This window comes from Gopherus evgoodei, chromosome 1 (genome assembly GCF_007399415.2).
Source record: "Gopherus evgoodei ecotype Sinaloan lineage chromosome 1, rGopEvg1_v1.p, whole genome shotgun sequence".
Classification (NCBI taxonomy): Eukaryota; Metazoa; Chordata; order Testudines; family Testudinidae; genus Gopherus; species Gopherus evgoodei.
In genome coordinates, this window is record NC_044322.1 from 159,752,563 (window position 1) to 159,770,520 (window position 17,958).

The 17,958-nt window shown below is 41.1% G+C and overlaps 1 protein-coding gene across 2 annotated transcripts in view; it reads right to left on the reverse strand.

The window, feature by feature from the left end:
- Positions 1–8,339: 8,339 nt before the first annotated feature.
- Positions 8,340–17,958, reverse strand: part of UBASH3A (ubiquitin associated and SH3 domain containing A) — a 41,932-nt gene continuing 32,313 nt past the window's right edge. For both annotated transcript variants that reach the window (XM_030577175.1, XM_030577171.1), the window contains 6 exons: positions 17,212–17,334; positions 16,186–16,278; positions 15,266–15,410; positions 11,150–11,256; positions 10,517–10,623; positions 8,340–9,517 (listed from right to left, as the gene is read on the reverse strand). In XM_030577175.1, the coding sequence (XP_030433035.1) occupies positions 9,380–9,517; positions 10,517–10,623; positions 11,150–11,256; positions 15,266–15,410; positions 16,186–16,278; positions 17,212–17,334 (713 nt within the window). In that variant the 3' untranslated portion in view covers positions 8,340–9,379. The remainder of the gene's footprint in view (positions 9,518–10,516; positions 10,624–11,149; positions 11,257–15,265; positions 15,411–16,185; positions 16,279–17,211; positions 17,335–17,958) is intronic.

Genomic DNA, 17,958 nt, shown 5'->3' on the forward strand with positions numbered 1-17,958 from the left:
TCGTGAGCATATTTACTTGTTCATTTGGATCACATTCCTATTTCTTTAATCCTTACTGATGTTTATGGTACAATTTCAACGTGCAGAGAAAACTATAAAACCTGCACCCACCCAGAACAAATAAGGATATAGGAACCAAAGTTCAATCCACAGACTTATTTTGTAATACACTGTTCCCCTTTCCTTCCTCATACGGCTACAGCACCATTTCTACCCTTAGCACTGAGACATGCATGACCTCTAGTGGTATGACACATGCTTCGCATCCTCTTACATACAGTGTAGCCAAGGCTGCTAAGAACCTTTCCCTACTTTCCTGAGAGGCCTGAAGTTATACCATCTTTGTTGTTTCAACATCTTTCAGCAGTATGTTTCAGCTTACCACTAATGACTAATCAGAGCTCTGACCCTGAAGTCAGTAAAAAGTTTGCCTGAGTAAAGACTACAAGATCAGGCCCTGTGTTAGAAATAAGCACCTCAAGAGCCTCAATAAAACTCATTTATTAGCAGGTACCTGTGAAAAATGAATTGTTGAGAGATAACTGCTGTGATGGGTTGGATCACAGAAACCCCCTTGGGAGCTGCCACCCGATGTGCCAAGACTGCTTCTACTCCTGCCTTCCCTTCCAGCTCGGGACCCCAGCACCTTGTCTTGCTGAGCAAGACACTCCCGTCTGCTCCAACAAAGACCCAGGGTCTGAATTACTTGCCCCAAAATGTGCAGGTTTACCTGAAAGCAGCTAACTAAAGTTTTCTTGTCTTTAACACCCAGATGCCCAACTTCCAATGGTGTCTAAACCCAAATAAATCCGTTTTACCCTGTATAAAGCTTATACAGGGTAAACTCATAAATTGTTCACCCTCTATAACACTGATAGAGAGATATGCACAGCTGTTTCCCCGCCCCCACCCCAGGTATTAATACTCTTGTTCCAGCTCAGGTGGTAGCTAGTGGGTTCTTCTTGATGGCTCCTCTCTTTAGCCAGATGAAGACAAAATGGAGGGGTCACCCAGGGTTTTAAATAGACTTTCTCTTGTGAGTGGAGACCCCCTCCTCACTTCTATGCAAAGTCCATCTCCAAGATGGAGTTTTGGAGTCACCTGGACAAGTAACATGTCCATGCATGACTCACAGTTTTTACAGGTAGCATCCATTGTTTACATGCTACCTTGAACATCCTCAAGTAGACTTCTTATTGGCTTGGAGCATTCCAAGATCCATTGTCCTTTAAGTGTTTCTTGATTAGGTACTTAATTTCGACGTTCCTTGCTCTACTACTAAGGATTATTTAGAAACCAAGCCAGTACACAGCCAACATTCATAACATCCATAACTTCGAATACAAAAGACACATGCATACAAATAGTATTAATACATTCAGTAGATCATAACCTTTACAGAGAGATGTTACATGGCATATGTAGCATAAAACACATTCTAAGCATATTTCCATAAAGCCTTATGGGAGGTACTGTCACAACTGCCTCTCCCTCTCTCCTTCTTGTAGGGTGACCAGATGAGAAACATGAAATATCGGGACGTGGGGGGTGGAGGGAAGGGAGTTTTCTGACAGAGCAACAACAACAAAAAAACAACAACAAAACCCACCAAGAGCCAGCGGTGGAGAAAAAACAAAAACAAAAGCAAAAAAACCCAAAAAACCTAAGAGCCGCCGGAGCATAGGAAAAATTGGTGGGGATGAGCACCCCTGGCAGCTCTATGCCCCGTCCCCCTGCACCAGCTTGCCTTCGCTCTGCCTCCACCTCCCCTGAGCTGGCTGCCACAGCCTGTTTCTCCCCACTCCCTCCAGCGCTTGCGCTGCCATACAGCTGATTCATGCAAGCCTGGGCTAGAGGGGTGAGGAGGAGGAATGCGGCATGGTTGGAGAAGAGGTGGGGCCAGGGCAGGGATTTGAGGAGGCATCCAATAGGGCAGTGAGGGGGCAGGGCTGGGGGAGCAGCCAGGGCAGAGATTTGGGAGGGAGGGGCGAAATTGGGGCGTGACCAGGGTGAAGTTGGGGCGGGGGGGCGCGAGCCCCCTCCACCTGTGCACCAGAGGGCAAAATATCGGGACAATTCGTGTTCCGACTGAACATTGGTCAGAACGCAGGACAAACAAGTAAATATCGGGACATCTGGTCACCCTACCTTCTTATCTTCCTCTCTATTCTCCTGCTGCTGCGCTAGAGGATGTTCATGTTAATCTCACCACTCTATGACATCACAATAAACTGTGGGCTCAGTGATGGAGTGCAGTCAAACAAGGTTCTGCACATGGATTCTGGCTACAGATTATTGTGCCACTTCTCTTGCAATGGAAACCACACTTTAGCCTAGTTTCCTGATAAACTCGCTTTCCCAGCCCTCTGCATGTTCTGAGTGATGGCTGACAGTGCCTGTTTTGTTCTTCTAAAAAGACTTCACAGGCAGCAGAACTTGAATGGACATCTTTCTCATCACGTTTCTAGCAGGATTCTGATGCAAAAGGTCCTGCTGCCAGTTTCTGGCATTTACAGAGATTGTGGGTTCTTCTAATTTATCAGAAACTTCTTTTAGGTGTTCAGATTGCGATCTATCTTATCCCATAAAGTTCCAAAACAAGAAAAAGATACCAATGTTAACACTATTTTAAAAGACTTCAGAGATCTGAAGTTAAGGGGAGGAAAATGGAATAAAGAACCGTGAAGCTGCTTTCTGAATTTTATACACATATATGTGTATTGTGACAGACCCAGACCAGTAGGGTACAGGAGTCTGGTAGAGGGCAAATATACTGGTCACTGGATGAGTAGTTTTCTGTTCCCTGAGTGACCAGAGCAGGGGCTGCACTAGAGTAATCAGGAACCTGCTAGAACCAATTAAGGCAGATTGGCTGCAGGTGTTCTAATCAGCCTATCAAGGCAGGCTAATCAGGCCACCTGGGTTTAAAAAGCTCACTTCAGTTTGTGGTGTGTGTGAGAGGAGCTGGGAGCAACAGGTGCAAGCAGCTGAGAGTGAGAGTGAGAGCTGCTGGAGGACTACGGAGTACAAGTGTTATCAGACACCAGGAGGAAGGTCCTGTGGTGAGGATAAAGAAGGTGTTTGGAGGAGGCCATGGGGAAGTAGCCCAGGGAGTTGTAGCTGTCATGCAGCTGTTACAGGAGGCACTATAGAGAGCTGCAATCCACAGGGCCCTGGGCTGGAACCCGGAGTAGAAGGCGGGCCCAGGTTCCACCCAAACCCCCCAACTCCTGATCAGACAGAGGAGGAGTTGACCCAGACTACGGGTTCCACCAGAGGGGAAGATCACTGAGGTGAGCCAATAAGCACAGGACCCACCAAGGTAGAGGAGGAACTTTGTCACAGTATATATTCACAAAACAAACACACGCACACACACACACACACAGTCTCTCTCTTATGGAGTTATTTTCATTGGCACAGTTATTCTCCTATGCTGTACTATGTTACTCATGAAATATCTTCTATTGTAGTGACATAATAGATGATTTACATCCTGATCCTGAATATCAAAGAAGATAATAAATCAATGATTTCCTCAACTAAATCTCTGAGACTACAAAATCCTATTTTATATGCATCTGGCTCACTGGTTTTTAGACTGATGTTTTGGCAGACTTGTTTGCCTGTATTGTCACTGGAGAGTAAATGATACTTCATATATTTTCCATTTAGTGTATTACTCATTCAGTTTGCCAGCATTCAGGTGGCAAGATGAAGAAGAACGGCTGGAAATGGCATCTTCTTAGCATCAAACAGATTTAGGAACAAGCTGCTTTTGCCCTCACTAGATAATGAATGAAGGTTGAAACTCCTGGGTGTCCGTGAACAGATTTACAACACAAGTACCCACTATGAATCAAAAGGATGATTTTAAATCCTCTGAGGTATACATTTTCCTGTAGAATCAATAAAGAATTTAAAGGTGAAAAGTTTTTTCCCCCATTATTTCAGCTGAAACCTAAACAAGACATAGACTTAGTTCCAGATCCTGCAAATGCATATGTACATAAGTAGTCCTATTGACTTATATAAGACCATTCATATCAGTAAAATTACTTGTTTAAATACTTCCAGGATTGGGGCCTTAAAATTTCTTTATTACATTCTTATGGGCAGATCATCCCCTCTGTAGGATTTCTTCACTGAGAGTACAGAAAACTCAATAAAATCCCACTTACAGAGTTCTTACCTGGTTGTTCAAAGCGGGGAAGGGCATGGGGGCAGGATTTGCACATGCACAGGCACCGCACACTGCAGAACTGGCAGCAGGTTACATCAACTCTCGAAAACCATGCAGACCTTGGATGCTCCACCAGAGTTATCTCCATGGAGGTCCTGGGGCCTCTACACTGCTTCAGGTCCTCCCACCACGCGAGCAGGGATTATACGCCCATGGACTTCCCCAGCTGTTGCCCACAATCCCCCTTCCAAGAGAGGATAATAGAGGAGGAAAGCAAGTAAAATAAATGTCAACACACTCAACAGGGTTTTTTCCTCACAGCATGTAGCTTTTGTCTACATGTAGCTTTTTCTTAAAATTTCCTACTGTTACTGGAAGATTTTAAACAAAATCTTAGTGGAGACATAGGCAAAGGTCTGACTCACTACTTTGCCCCTAGTGTGATGATTATACCTGTGCAAAGTGAGTGAGTGTGTATGACTGGATAATGTTTTAGACTCACTTGCATAGATATAAATGGCTGCAGAAAGTGCAAGGTTCTGGATTATTAAGCCCCAAACAAGTACAACTTACCTCCCTTACATAGGACCAGAAGAACTGATTTGCATTTTCTACTTCAAACTTTTTATTTTGCCTATATGTAAACAAGAAATTATCAATTGATCACTGGAAAAATGTGTAAATAGCGAGGTGACAAAGTATGCAGGTGATAAAAATTTTTCAAGATAGTTAAGCCCAAAGCAGACTGCGAAAAGCTACAAAGGGATCTCACAAAACTGGGTGACTGAGCAACAAAATGGCAGATGAAATTCAGTGTTGATAAATGCAAAGTAATGCACATTGGAAAACATAATCCCAACTATACATATAAAATGATGGGGTCTAAATTGGCCCTTTAAATCTCTGCCCGAGCTCCGCTGGTGGAACCCCAGGGTAACGGTGGCAGCCCAGAGCTCCGGCGGTGATTTAAAGGGCTAGGGGCTCCTGGCTGCAACGGAGCCCTGGGCCCTTTAAATCACTGACGGAACCCCGGGGGCTCCCGGCTGCCGCCGCTACCCCAGAATTCAGGGCTTTGTCTGCAATTTAAAGGGCCAGGGGCTCCGCTGTGGTAGCGGTGGCTAGGCGCCCCAGGCCCTTTAAATCACTGGCCTGGGGAAGCTGGTCCAGTTCAGCACGGCGTACCGGCTCTTGCCAGTATGCCATACCGAACCGTATCGGCTAACTTTCACCTCTGGATTCCATGTTTAATGCCTCATTGATTTCCATATCAAGTATATGCATCTTACAGACACAATTGTCTATAAAATTGCCAACCCTGCAACCACAGCTGGAAACTGAGACTCAGAGGGTCTGTTAGATATGTCCTTCAAATACACCTGTGCAAGTCCATTATATTTAAATTGTGTTCTCAGTGACACCTGTGGAACCCAGGCTTACCCCACACCTGTCAAGGGGTTTGTACAGGTGTAACTGATGAAATTTAGTGGACAATTATGTTAATGATACACAAGCAGGAATAGATTCCAACTTGGTATCTCTTAGCTCTATTAGCTGTGCAGAGGTAATAGGAATAAAATGTAATAGATTTATTTCATCCTTATAGTCACCAGGTGTCACCAAAAGAGCAGTTTTGTTGAGTAAGAAGATGCTATGTTTTTCCAGAGTTGGAAGACTTTTAAACTTTTCTATTTTTTTTAAAGTAAAACCTATTTATGAGCCCAAACTACCTGACAATGTCTGTAGTGTGCCCTGAGATCCTTGCATGAGAGAGACTAAACAAGGGCAAAGCATAATTATTTCAACATAGGTAAAGAAAAATTTCCACTGTGTTTTACAAGACAGACCATACTGCTAGGTAATTATATATTTTAAAAATATATCATTTACAATTTTAAAAAATTCAGAAACTGAGCAAATTTTGCTTTCTCCACGGCTGTTAGTTCCAGTCGAATGTCCTGCAGGCAGGTATGTTTGTGACAGGGAGAAACCAGAGTTGGATCTTATGAACTTCCTCTCTGCACTCTTTTGGCTGTATCCCCAAACAAGGAACATTCCACAACTCCTCTCTTACAAGGTGTCACTTGAGGAACAAATCCCACGCACTCCTCTTGCAGCCTGGACTTAGAGAGCAGCTATTGTTCCAGCTCTGACTCACTTTTGTTACATCTTGGTAAGCCTCCATACCTTGTTCATCCTTCTTGAACCGAGCTTGGGAGGCTTGCAAATTCCCTCTCCCCTAGGACAGTGAACCAAGGCCATTCACAGGGCTTGTAGAGGGGACAAGTGTGCAGTGGTGACTGACCTGGCCATTTTTCCATAATAGCAGTGAAAAGTGAAGTGGGATATGAGGTGGGACAGGAGACCAGAGCATATGGCTACAGAGCAAAGAGAAGAAATTGAAGCAGGCTTGGTAGGATCCAAGGTCAGGCTGCATACTCAGTTTGCTATCCATGTCAGGTCTGGATGGAGAAGCTCTAGAAGATTACTTGGTGGGGTACTATTGTTGACTGATTACAACATATAAAATTGAAGGGAAAGACCTTGGGTCCAGATCAAGACTAAAAAGCACCTGTCCAGCTGCTAGGTGCATTGGGTGTACTTTTAAAAGTGCAATGACATTTTAAAATTGTGATACAGCAGGCCAGAGGGCAGCAGGAGAGTGGTAGATGGGAAGTATTTAAGCCCTAGGTTGATCAAGGCCTTAGTACCTGGGGACTAGGGAAAGGTTACTACAGGGTAATTGGGGCACCTGGAGTCAATTAAGGCCCCACTAGGGTGACCAGATAGCAAGGGTGAAAAATCGGGACGGGGTGGGGGGTAATAAGTACCTATAAAAAGACAAAGCCCCAAATATCGGGACTGTCCCTACAAAATCGGGACATCTAGTCACCCTGGGCCCTGCCCAAGACCTAATAAACCCCCCTCTTCTTGGTGAAGGAGTAGGAGTAGATTAGTGTTTGGAGGAGTGTTGTTGCTAGCTAGAAAACCATACCGGGGAAGGGAAACCCTGCCTGGGCACAGAAGACTGAGGGAATCCCTACCCCAGGGGAAAGAGGGTAAGCAGCCCGCAAAGCTGAAGGAGCTGGGACCCAGAGCCCACAATGCTCAAGAATAGGGGCAAGGAGCAGCACCCTGACTCCCCCACATGAAGGAGAAGTGTGGGACCTACCACAGTAACATCGGCCATTTGCCAATCAAGAAATTAAATAAATAACAGCTTCCTCCAAACCAGAAAATCAAAGTGAACTATCCAGAGGTTGTCAAGTATCAGAGGGGTAGCTGTGTTAGTCTGGATCTGTAAAAACAGCAACGAGTCCTGTGGCACCTTATAGACTAACAGACGTTTTGGAGCATGAGCTTTCGTGGGTGAATACCCACTTCGTCAGTGCATGTGACATGCACTGACGAAGTGGGTATTCACCCACGAAAGCTCATGCTCCAAAACGTCTGTTAGTCTATAAGGTGCCACAGGACTCTTTGCTGCTTATCCAGAGGTTGACACTAACCCATCCACAGCACTTCTCAAGGTGAAAATCTAGTCCTAAATGTAGAAAATCTTTTTCTGTCCCTCTAATGACCACTCTCACTGTTACCATCTAATTTCAGCAGGTTGTTTGGCACCTATTTTTGCAATGATCTTGTTGAATTTTCCCCATACCTCTGTCTTCCCAGAAGCCTTAAAAAAAAAAGATTGACTTTCTGAGTATGCTGCAAAGCCTATGGAGACAATGTTAAGGGTTTGTGAGATGTAAGGAAGAAACAGAGCTATGCAAATAATGGATTTTTTTGGTTTGGTTGTTGAACCGTTAAAAAATGTTTTGGATCAACCCAACCATTCTGTTTGGTTTTCAGTTTTATTTTTAAATAATTAAAAGGATCAAAAAGTTGAAGTAATTTTTTTAAAGTTCCAACTTAAAAATGACAAAACAAATTGTTTTTTAAATTATTTTTCATTTTTTTTCAACCAACACAATTTGCTGAATTCAACACAAATTAGCAAAATGTTTCAGTTGACCCAAATATGTTTTGTTTGTTTGTTTGTTTGTTTGTTTTGAAGGAAAAAAGTTTAGTCTGAAAAATTTTGCTCAACTTTAGGAAGAAACAGAGACTGAGTCATGTCTAAGAGTGAAAAATAAAACTATATCAGACAACATAAGAGAGGAATAGGGACCTCATTTATTTCTCATTGATACAAAATCTCCTGGTTTCACATGGGATAGTCAGGGCATTACGATGAAGATAGTTTAAAGAGGCAATGTGAACCTTTTGAAGAAGTGTTTGTCGGCGTTTGGGTCTGTATCCCTTTAAACAAACAAGGAATTGATAGAAATGGTGTACATGGTTTGTGAGCAACCAATAAGCTTGTCATTTCAGGTCTGGGGGTAAAACAATAAGAAACAAGCTGTGTGGTTCTGTCACATGACAGTCATCTCAGGAAACCTTCAGCAGATAGAATTACCCACAACATGGTCTTGTCACCATTACGACAATGTATTGTAAAATCTTTTTTTAGCAACGAGGCAATACATCCAGTTTTCTTAAACTTTTTTTCAGCAAGTCATTTATTAACAATGATGCAATATTTGCATTGTTAGAATCGCTTGATGGAAAAGCTCCTGTGATGGAACCTGATTAGGCATCAGAAGAAAATAAATAGTCTGTATGATACATCATGTCCATTCATACTCTGGATAAACTAGAAGCATTTAAGAAAACAAAATGTCCACCTGTCTGAAACAAAATGTCTAATTCTTTATTGATTGTACTTTGTTCTTGAAGATATACCATATGTTTTCATGAGTGCGTCAAGCAACAAGGCTTATAGTCATATATATATATATATATATATATATATTTAGACTAACATCTGTAATGATATATAGATATATAGATATATCATTACAGATGTTAGTCTAAATTAGGAGTTTTAAAAGTTCATTCTTCAGCACTGGATGAATTATCGTTCACTTTTATGTCAGTTAATAGGTTTTTTCTTCTGAGTCACTGTAACAAAAACAGAACTCAGGCTCAAAAACTTCAAAAGTGCTTTCTGTGCATTGACAATTCTTACAAGTAATAGAGGAAAATTCCCCCAAGTTCTAAATATTTTGGGTAGACCACTGGCCTGTGCTGAGCCAGGAGGAAAAAATTTGTCTTCTCTTCTTTTTTGAAATATATAATGAATGAGTATAGATTCTAACTGTCCAGTATACCATTTCTCCAATTAAATGCTGCATTTGATCCATGGGTTAACGTCTTAACTGGTGGGTTAATCATCTGCCATCTATTCTCCTCTTTAAGCTCTTCACAGAAACACACGCCCAGTGAAGGTATCTGGAAAAACAGAGAGATTTCAACAGGACTTTGTATTAGAACTTTCCTGAATACACTGAAAATGGGGGAGACATACCATATAGACTGAAAGTACAGCACAATTAAACAGTTTGCATTGTGGAACAGGGGTGTGTATCTTGAGAGCATTTTAGGAATACAGATCAAGATATTGTCCCACTTGACCTAAAACGAATTGGTAGCATGAGGGAGTCCTATCTGTTGTACACTAGTGGAGCTTGTGTCAGCTCCACAAGCTCTTCCAGCTATGTTCTTTCTATCTCATGCATCATCACCAGTAATAAACACACTGCTGACCAAATTCTCCCCTCCCTAACACCAGTGCAACAGGTATAACGGAAGGGAAAATTTGGCTTACAGAATCTTTGTTACCAGTGATTATGTAAAAACCAGAAAGCATAGGTTGATCATCAGATCACAGGATGAGCTTCTAGTGCTGGCAACACAGATCACTCTTTTATTCATAAACTGAGCAAATACGATTTGGGCTCACTGAGACATAGTGAACATGGTACCCCACTGTACCGCTTTACGGACTGACTTTTCCAAATGGGAGCTGTACTTTCTTGATGTAGGCTGCACAACATCTTGGGAGATGCAAAGGGGACACGGTTATCCATCTTAGTGACAGACAAACCAAGATACTTAGGGGGAGATTTTCAAAGGCACACCTGGCAGTTCAGTGTGTACCTCCCAGTGACTTTCAATGGGAATCTGGTGCCATGGTGCCTTTGAAAATCTTCACCAGAGAGAACATGATATGCCCAAGGTCACATGACAATTGACTGGTAGAACTCACATCTCTTGACAGTCATTTGTGTGCTAGAACTACTGAACAGAGCTCCCTCCAGAATCAGAGAGTAACTTTTGTTAGCGGGCAACTGAGAGAACAAACAGCCCATTGCTTGAGTAGGTTCCTTACTGAAAATATACCAAGGAGAAAACAGTGGGCAAGAGCTTCCTGTTGGAAAAACTTCTTACCTTTCTAACCAATGAGGCAAAATCATTGCTGTCTCTGGCTGGGAGCCCTAGTACAGGTCGAGTGAAGGAATCCAGGGAGGAGCCATGACCCACTATCAGGATGATACCTGATACACCAAAATATTTAAAGGAAGGAAGAAAGAAAACTGTAACTTTACAATTCACTGTGTGTTGGTTATGCTTATTGGCTGTTTTTGTGTTGTTCATCTTTGCAGAGCTGTGTGACATACAAACTGGGCAGGTGTAAATATCCTGTTTGGTGTGTTTCATGCAATTCAGCTAACGAGAGCAACCATTTGCTTGGGGGAAGTGAAGCTTTCCAAATAAATAAATAAACAAATAAATAAATAAATAAAAGGAAGCTGCCTTACAGCATCAAGTCACATCCTGACAAACCAAGACCCTGCATATATGATATGATTTAGCAATGGAGTATTTCACTGCCTTATGTTTAGTCTTGCCTATTTCTATTTTAAGTAATAGATATATTAATTTAGTATGATGTTTAATAATCTACCTCAAAGACAGGGCAATACCAAGCATCCATACTAAATGTATTTCATATGACAAAGCTGTTTCCGATCCTGCCATTGAAAACATGAGGTGCTGAACATGAGAATGTGAAATATTTACCGTTGCTTGTGCAGTCACTGACAATCTGTTTTACAACTGCAGAGCATCTGCTTACATACTCTTCATAACTTTCCGATGGCACCAGGGAGGAAAGTGGGAAAGTACATCTGATAATAAAATCCACAGAGGAGTCACTCATCTAGGTAACATTTGTATATTGGCACATCATCAACATTGTCAGTAAACAAACTGGTATCTATACACCATCTCTATCTCAGAGACTGCACTGATCTGAAGCATGGTACTTCAGCTCACACCAAACAGTAGCTTTCTCTGCAAGTAATCCAACTGAATCCAATAAAGGAACTCACAGAATAAGATACTATCCAATGTGAATAAGGGTAGCAGAATCTGTCCCTTAGTAAACCTCACAATGGATCATGCCGTTTATAAGAAATATACCCTAGAAATGCTTGTGTTTGGGGGAAAAAATATAAGTATAGGCTCCTCCAGACAAGAACATTAAAAAAAAATTGTCCCTGTAGGATGGATTTTAGGTTTAAAAACTGAGCCAAACCCTGAAGTTCGTATTCAGTTCTTACCTATACAGAACTCCCACTGACACCAATGAAATGGCTGATTCCAGGATTTGGCCCGTTGGCTTGAGTGTCCCTTTAAAAATCCCTACCTGCGCCTGCTTTGACAAAACAAATTAAACAATCCTTTTTTGCTTTTTACTTCAAAATAAATCTTTATAAAGACCAGTGAGAATATTTATTAATATTGTACCAGTTTTAGGATTTTGGGCAGTTGTGCCTTCAAGATCTGACCTTAAAGTTTCTTTTACTTATAGGTGTTCCCTGCATGTAAAAAATAGTGTTTACAAATTAAGGGCTAGATCTTCAGCTGCTATAAATCAGCGTATCTCCACTAAACAGCTGAGGATCTGGCCTGAAAGATTTAGGGTTCTGCCATCAAGTCTAGAGTAAATGGACAAAGGAAAGTTTTTATTTCCTTCATTATTTCCTTCTATAAAGTCACCTCTCCTGTTAGCTGGAGACCTGCACAGCTACATGTTGCTCTGCCTCATGCAATGGCTGTGTTCCAGGAAGCTATACCAGCTAACTTCTTTCAACCACACAGAAGATCAGAATCTGATCATCTTATCTCACCCATTTAAAACCTACATGCAACATGAGCAGTGAATAGGTAGGAAGTAGATTGATGTATTGTAGGGCTATTGTACTATACCTGTCATACAGTACAAAAGTGAATTTCAGACTATTCTCAGAGCTTTTAAACCATGGGACCATCACTGAATAAGAGATTCACTGAATAAGAGATACAATAAATAGATAGATGGTTAAGCCTTCCTCCTCTACTTTTACAGGGACCCATTCAACATAGAATCCAAGCACCAATTCAGAAAGCAGGGAATAAATAGTAACTAAAAATCTGTGAGGAATACAGATATCTTTCAGTGTGTGATAATTGATAGTAGGTCATTCTGGGTATTACAGTAGTGTCAAGAGACACCAAGTGAGACCAAAGCTCCATACTGTAGGTACTATACATATTGGATATGTGTGGAAGCAGTCCCTGCCCCAAGTAGCTTGCAATCTAAATAGACAAGAAAGACAAAATGTGAAAGAGGAAACAGAAGGAGAGAGGTTAAGTGATTTGCCTAACAGATCAGTGGCTGATTCAGGAACAGAACCCAGGTACCCTAACACCCAGTCCAGCACCATATCCATTACACAATGTTGCTTCTTTAATGCCATTAGTGATCAGTTTAGGTTAGACTGAGTAACTTCACTGATGGGGTGTGATTAGGGTCCTGACCAGAAAAAGGCCACAACTTTTACTTAAATAATCTAAATGTCAGTCAGTGGGTAGAGATATCTTATGTGACTTTGCAGAAATCTCACTACTGAACACAGTCCTTTCAGGAAGGTTACAGACTTCACTGACTCTTCTGTGACCTAGAGATGCTATCTTATGCAAACAGTACTAGGAGCGATGTGAAACCTTGATAGTGTCTACTGATTTGGACATCCCCCATGGCGATGGAGTATTTGAGGAATACAATATCTGTATATCGATAGCAAGGATCAGCATTACTGAGCAAGAGTCAGTAATGGAGTTAAAAAGCAAAGCTTAGACCTCAACTGGCCTGGCCATAAACATAGAAAAGAAACAAGTGCAATGGCTCTTCCCAAAAGAAATAATAGTGAAAATGCTGAAGACAGGAGAAGCCAAAGGAGTTGGAAGGAATGGGGTTGCAAAGTTACATGCATTGGGAGAATATGGTAACAGTAGCTACTGGAGACAGTGGATTTTGACCCTGACCATGCGACAGGAATTAACCTTTTTTAACACTGATTTATGGCAGATGACCGGAGCTAGGAAATAATAGCCTCTTATAATCATTCATGTGGGGTGGGGATAGAGAGAGTAGAAATGTGAGCTATACTTCTGAATGAAATTTGGAGGAAGGAGCACAGGTTTCAGCAAAGAAGGTTTTGGAAAAGGCACCAGGAAGCCAATCTGTGTACATATGACTAGAATGGTATCTGCAGTTGTGGCATCTTACAAACAGTTCTCATAATAAACAGACAGTTTTCTTTTAGAAACATGGAGATCTCTCATGTTATTATCCAGTACCCTGGGGAAGGACACTATACTGTTTTCACTGATGTACAAAATGCATATTTATAGTTTGTTTAGGTTATTCAGATGCTGACTGGCTCCAATGTTGCAACACTTTATAGTTTTCCCTTCCACCCATTAAGCGCTTTACCTATCTTCAATCATGGCCTGTCTCTATGAAGTCTTATATCAACTGATTTATTGATTTATTTATTTATTTTAGATTAGTGAGTTTGTATGGAAAGTGGGAAACTAAGGAAAGTAGTAACTCTGCTGTGAATAGTTTTGAACCTAGGAAAATGGAAGGGTTTGTCTATTCACTCACTCTTAAACTAAGGATTTTGCTCTGTGTTGAGAAATACCATAAGACACAACACTTTTTTTACTTGTCCACACATGGAAAGCCCCAGAGTTAGGTACCTTTATTAACCGAGTGATTTTCTGGGTTTGGCCGTGCACTGCGGGAATAATGCAGCATGGCACTGTGAACCAAAAAAAAAAAGAGGCTAGAATAGATTCAATGCCTGGTGTCATTTCCTGTTCTGCTGTGGTTTACAAACATTCAGAACCTGCACCATACCACAGAATTGCGTTGTGGAAGGCAGAGACAAAAAAGGGGGACTTTGCTGAGTGCAGTGATTATTTTTGAGCAAGACAAAAAATACCACAGAATTTAATGCAGAAATCTATTTTAATGGAACATTAACATCCCGACAACCTATACAATTAGAATGACAGATATCTTGCTTTCTGTTCATCTCTTCCCCCAACACCTTTGGGCTGCCCCTGGTTCCTACAACTCCCTGCTCCAGCGGTATGTAGGACATGAGCTCTGTCTCCCTTACACTTGCTGTTTAGAGGGACTTAGTTGAAAATTGGTGACTTTTTCTCACTGTTGAGATGTTCACATGTGGAACTGTGCGAATTTTGGTAGCTACGGGATCATGTGAGATCAGCCCCTATTGGGACAAATTCTGAAATCCTCACTCAATTTTGAGCTGTGCACCAAGGAAAGGACTTGACCCCAACCCCCCATCAAAATACAATACAATTCTTTCTTGGCTGAAATGTGACATGACAGGAATTTTTTCACACTTAACAAATTATGGCTCATATATTTTAGCTAAAAGTAAAAACAAAAATATGGATGTCCATCACGAGAGTCTAAAATATTTAAATAATCAGCCAAACTTGAAGTCACTGCCATTCACTTCGATAGGAATAGGATTCAGATCCTACACACACACTCACCCATCCATATACATGTAAGAATGATTTGCCCATTAGTATGTCACCTTGCCAAAAAGCAGTGAATTATGTAGTGAAAGAACTAACTATATATCGGCACATCCTATCTTGGGGCCAAATAATATAGGCTTTACTCAGCCCTTACTCTGTCCATTGAAGTCAATGGTCTAAATCCTGAATCATTCATTTTTGAAACCCTGTCTTGTGAGACTTAAGAATTGCCAAAAACAAGAGAGGTATCAGAAATACACATTAACATACGGTACATGCAGCATTTACCTGTAACTGGGATCTATATTGTAAGTAGCCTCTGTCAGTTCTGTCAGTGCCATAAAAGAGGGAATTATTTTGTTGGCCTCCCATTTCATCCATTCAAAGAGTCCAGGTTCTACCCTGATTTTAATTTTTTGTTCTAATTTAAGCCCTGCAATAAATAAGAGATTTTTTTAAAAGGAAAGGTTCATTCAGAGCTTTAAGCTTTGACTGCACGTGGCACCTTATTCCTGGTAATAATTTTATTAACAAAGTAAAAATATAATGTAAACCAAAGACTATTAAGTACACATAATCTTGACTACATGGAGTCTCAGTCCTCCTAGATACCCTACTCCACATGCATAAACAATACTTGGTAAAGTCCTGAAGCTAGCAACCCAGGGAGAGGAGAAGAAAGTACACCTCTACCCCTTTGTAATGCCACCCGTTATAAAACAAAAAGACTAGTTTTTAATAATGTGGCAGTCTCAAACCTCTTGTTAGCAAAGGTAAACTTCCAGGAGAAACTTACAGGTTTCTTTCCCCGGGTACCTGTCCCTCAGCGTAATGGAAACACTTGATTTTATGACCAAAATTATTCATGGAAGAGTTAAATTTAACAATTTGAGTCTAGCCAATATGTTAAATTCTACTTAATCTGAAATGTCTTTGTCTTATACAACATTAGATTCCGTTTTAACATTATTGGATACCATTCAGTTGAACACAATTTTACTATTATAGTGGGGAAACTTTATTACTTCCTCACAGTATCACCAAGCCCTTGTTCCAGACAGAAGTATCTGTCAGCACTGATTAAAGGCAAAAGTAAATTTTCAAAAAGCCCTGCAGCATTTTAGCTGCTCCACTGTCATTGGCTTAGAAGAAGATTGACTCAGAAATGTCCAGTGTGGTATAAGAACATAACCATTTTGCTAACCTACCTTCTAGCACGTGTTGAGCTGTCTGTATGCAGCGGAGGGCAGGGGAACAGTATACATGGCTAACTGCCTCTTGTTTCTCCAGCAGAGCTTCTCCTGCAATACACATGAGAGTTGCTCTTTACAATCATTATTACTACTGCAAAATATTTCCCACAGATATTAGTTTGAACTTTATAATAAACTGACTTTGAATGCACTCATTCCTTTTTTTAATTCACTTTCAACAAATATTCTAGTGGACAAGCGTACCAGCAGGAATATTTGTGGGAAGAGGAAATGTTAAGTGAATACTAGAAAAACAGGTCATAGAAATATTTAAATTTGTAAAGGCACTTAGATACACTTATGGTAGATAGAGAAAGACAGGTATTTGCACCACAACCCTATTTATGAGATTTATAATCATCAAAGCAAGGAACAGAAACACATCATGGATAGATGTATTCAATCTGACTACCAAATACAGCTCAAATGTCAAATATTCCCAATGAACTACTCCTCACACACAATCTACAGACCAAGAAACTGCATGTCCTGCCCCACTCTAGCCAGCCAACAGAGATGCTACAGTCAGGTCCAGCTTTACCATTTTTGCCGCTCCAAGCGGAAAAAAAAAAGCTACTCGGACTGCTGCCCAAACTGCCAAAGCAGAAAAAAAAAAAGCTACCCCTTAGCATGTGCCGCCCCAGGCATGCGTTTCCTCCGCTGGTGCCTGGAGCCAGCCCTGGCTACAGTTCACTGCTCCGGTTCAGATTAGAAGCAGAATGTACAGTGTTGCTCTGACCCTACCCTGCCATAAGGTGGCAGGCTGGCTCTTGTACTACATAAGAAATTGGCTGTGTTCCCCACCCTGCTGTACAGCTCCCACATGAAAGAGCAAAGTCCCTTTCCTGCTGCCCATAAAGGAACTTTACCAGTTACACTGCCAGGAAGCATTCCTATGGTAAAGCCAGCATGTGCTTTCACAGATTACAGAAGTCTTTCTTCCACCCCTTTTCATTCCTATTAGAATAATATCTAACTTACCTACAAGTCTAGACTGGAAAACACCACAGCATGATAAAGGAGGATCATATTCAAAATGTTTGATGCCGTCTCTTCGTTTTGGCAGATTGGCAGGGAAGTTCAGATCTGCTCTGTGGTATTTTCCTAAAACAAAACAGAACATTTCATCTGTATATATAAAGGCCATAGTAATAAATATGTACATATTTCTGTTATGCACGCACAATAATTTTCTTCTGCATTTTAGACAACCCATTTCTGAAAACCTGACCCTAACTGTCTCTCTGGTGAAAAAAGGGAGTAAGTGATTTCTTAATATTACCTCAGGGATACTGCACTTTACATTCACCAAAGCAAACCCGGGAAATTGTTGATTCACTATGGCCCAGTCTCATTGGGTTCTGGGAAAGACAGCAAGGAGGAGAACCTTCTGACAGAATGATACATCTCCTCTGAGTTCCAGAGTAGCAGAACACCAGAGAAAACAAATGCTCAGTAAAATTCACCAGACATATATTCACATGAGAGCAGTGGAAACTCTTTTTTTTTTTTTACCATTGCTAAAGTTATCAAAAAACAATGTTCTCATAGCAAAAAGGAAAAAGAAATAATTCACAGATTTTAAGGCCAGAAGTGATCATTATGGTCATCTTGTCTGATTTCCAGCATAACTCAAGAGATCATAAGCAAAATACAATTCCTCCCCCACTCTCACCCCCAAAATATATATAAAACTTTTTTTCCACCTCAGAATCATGCTTTGAAGGC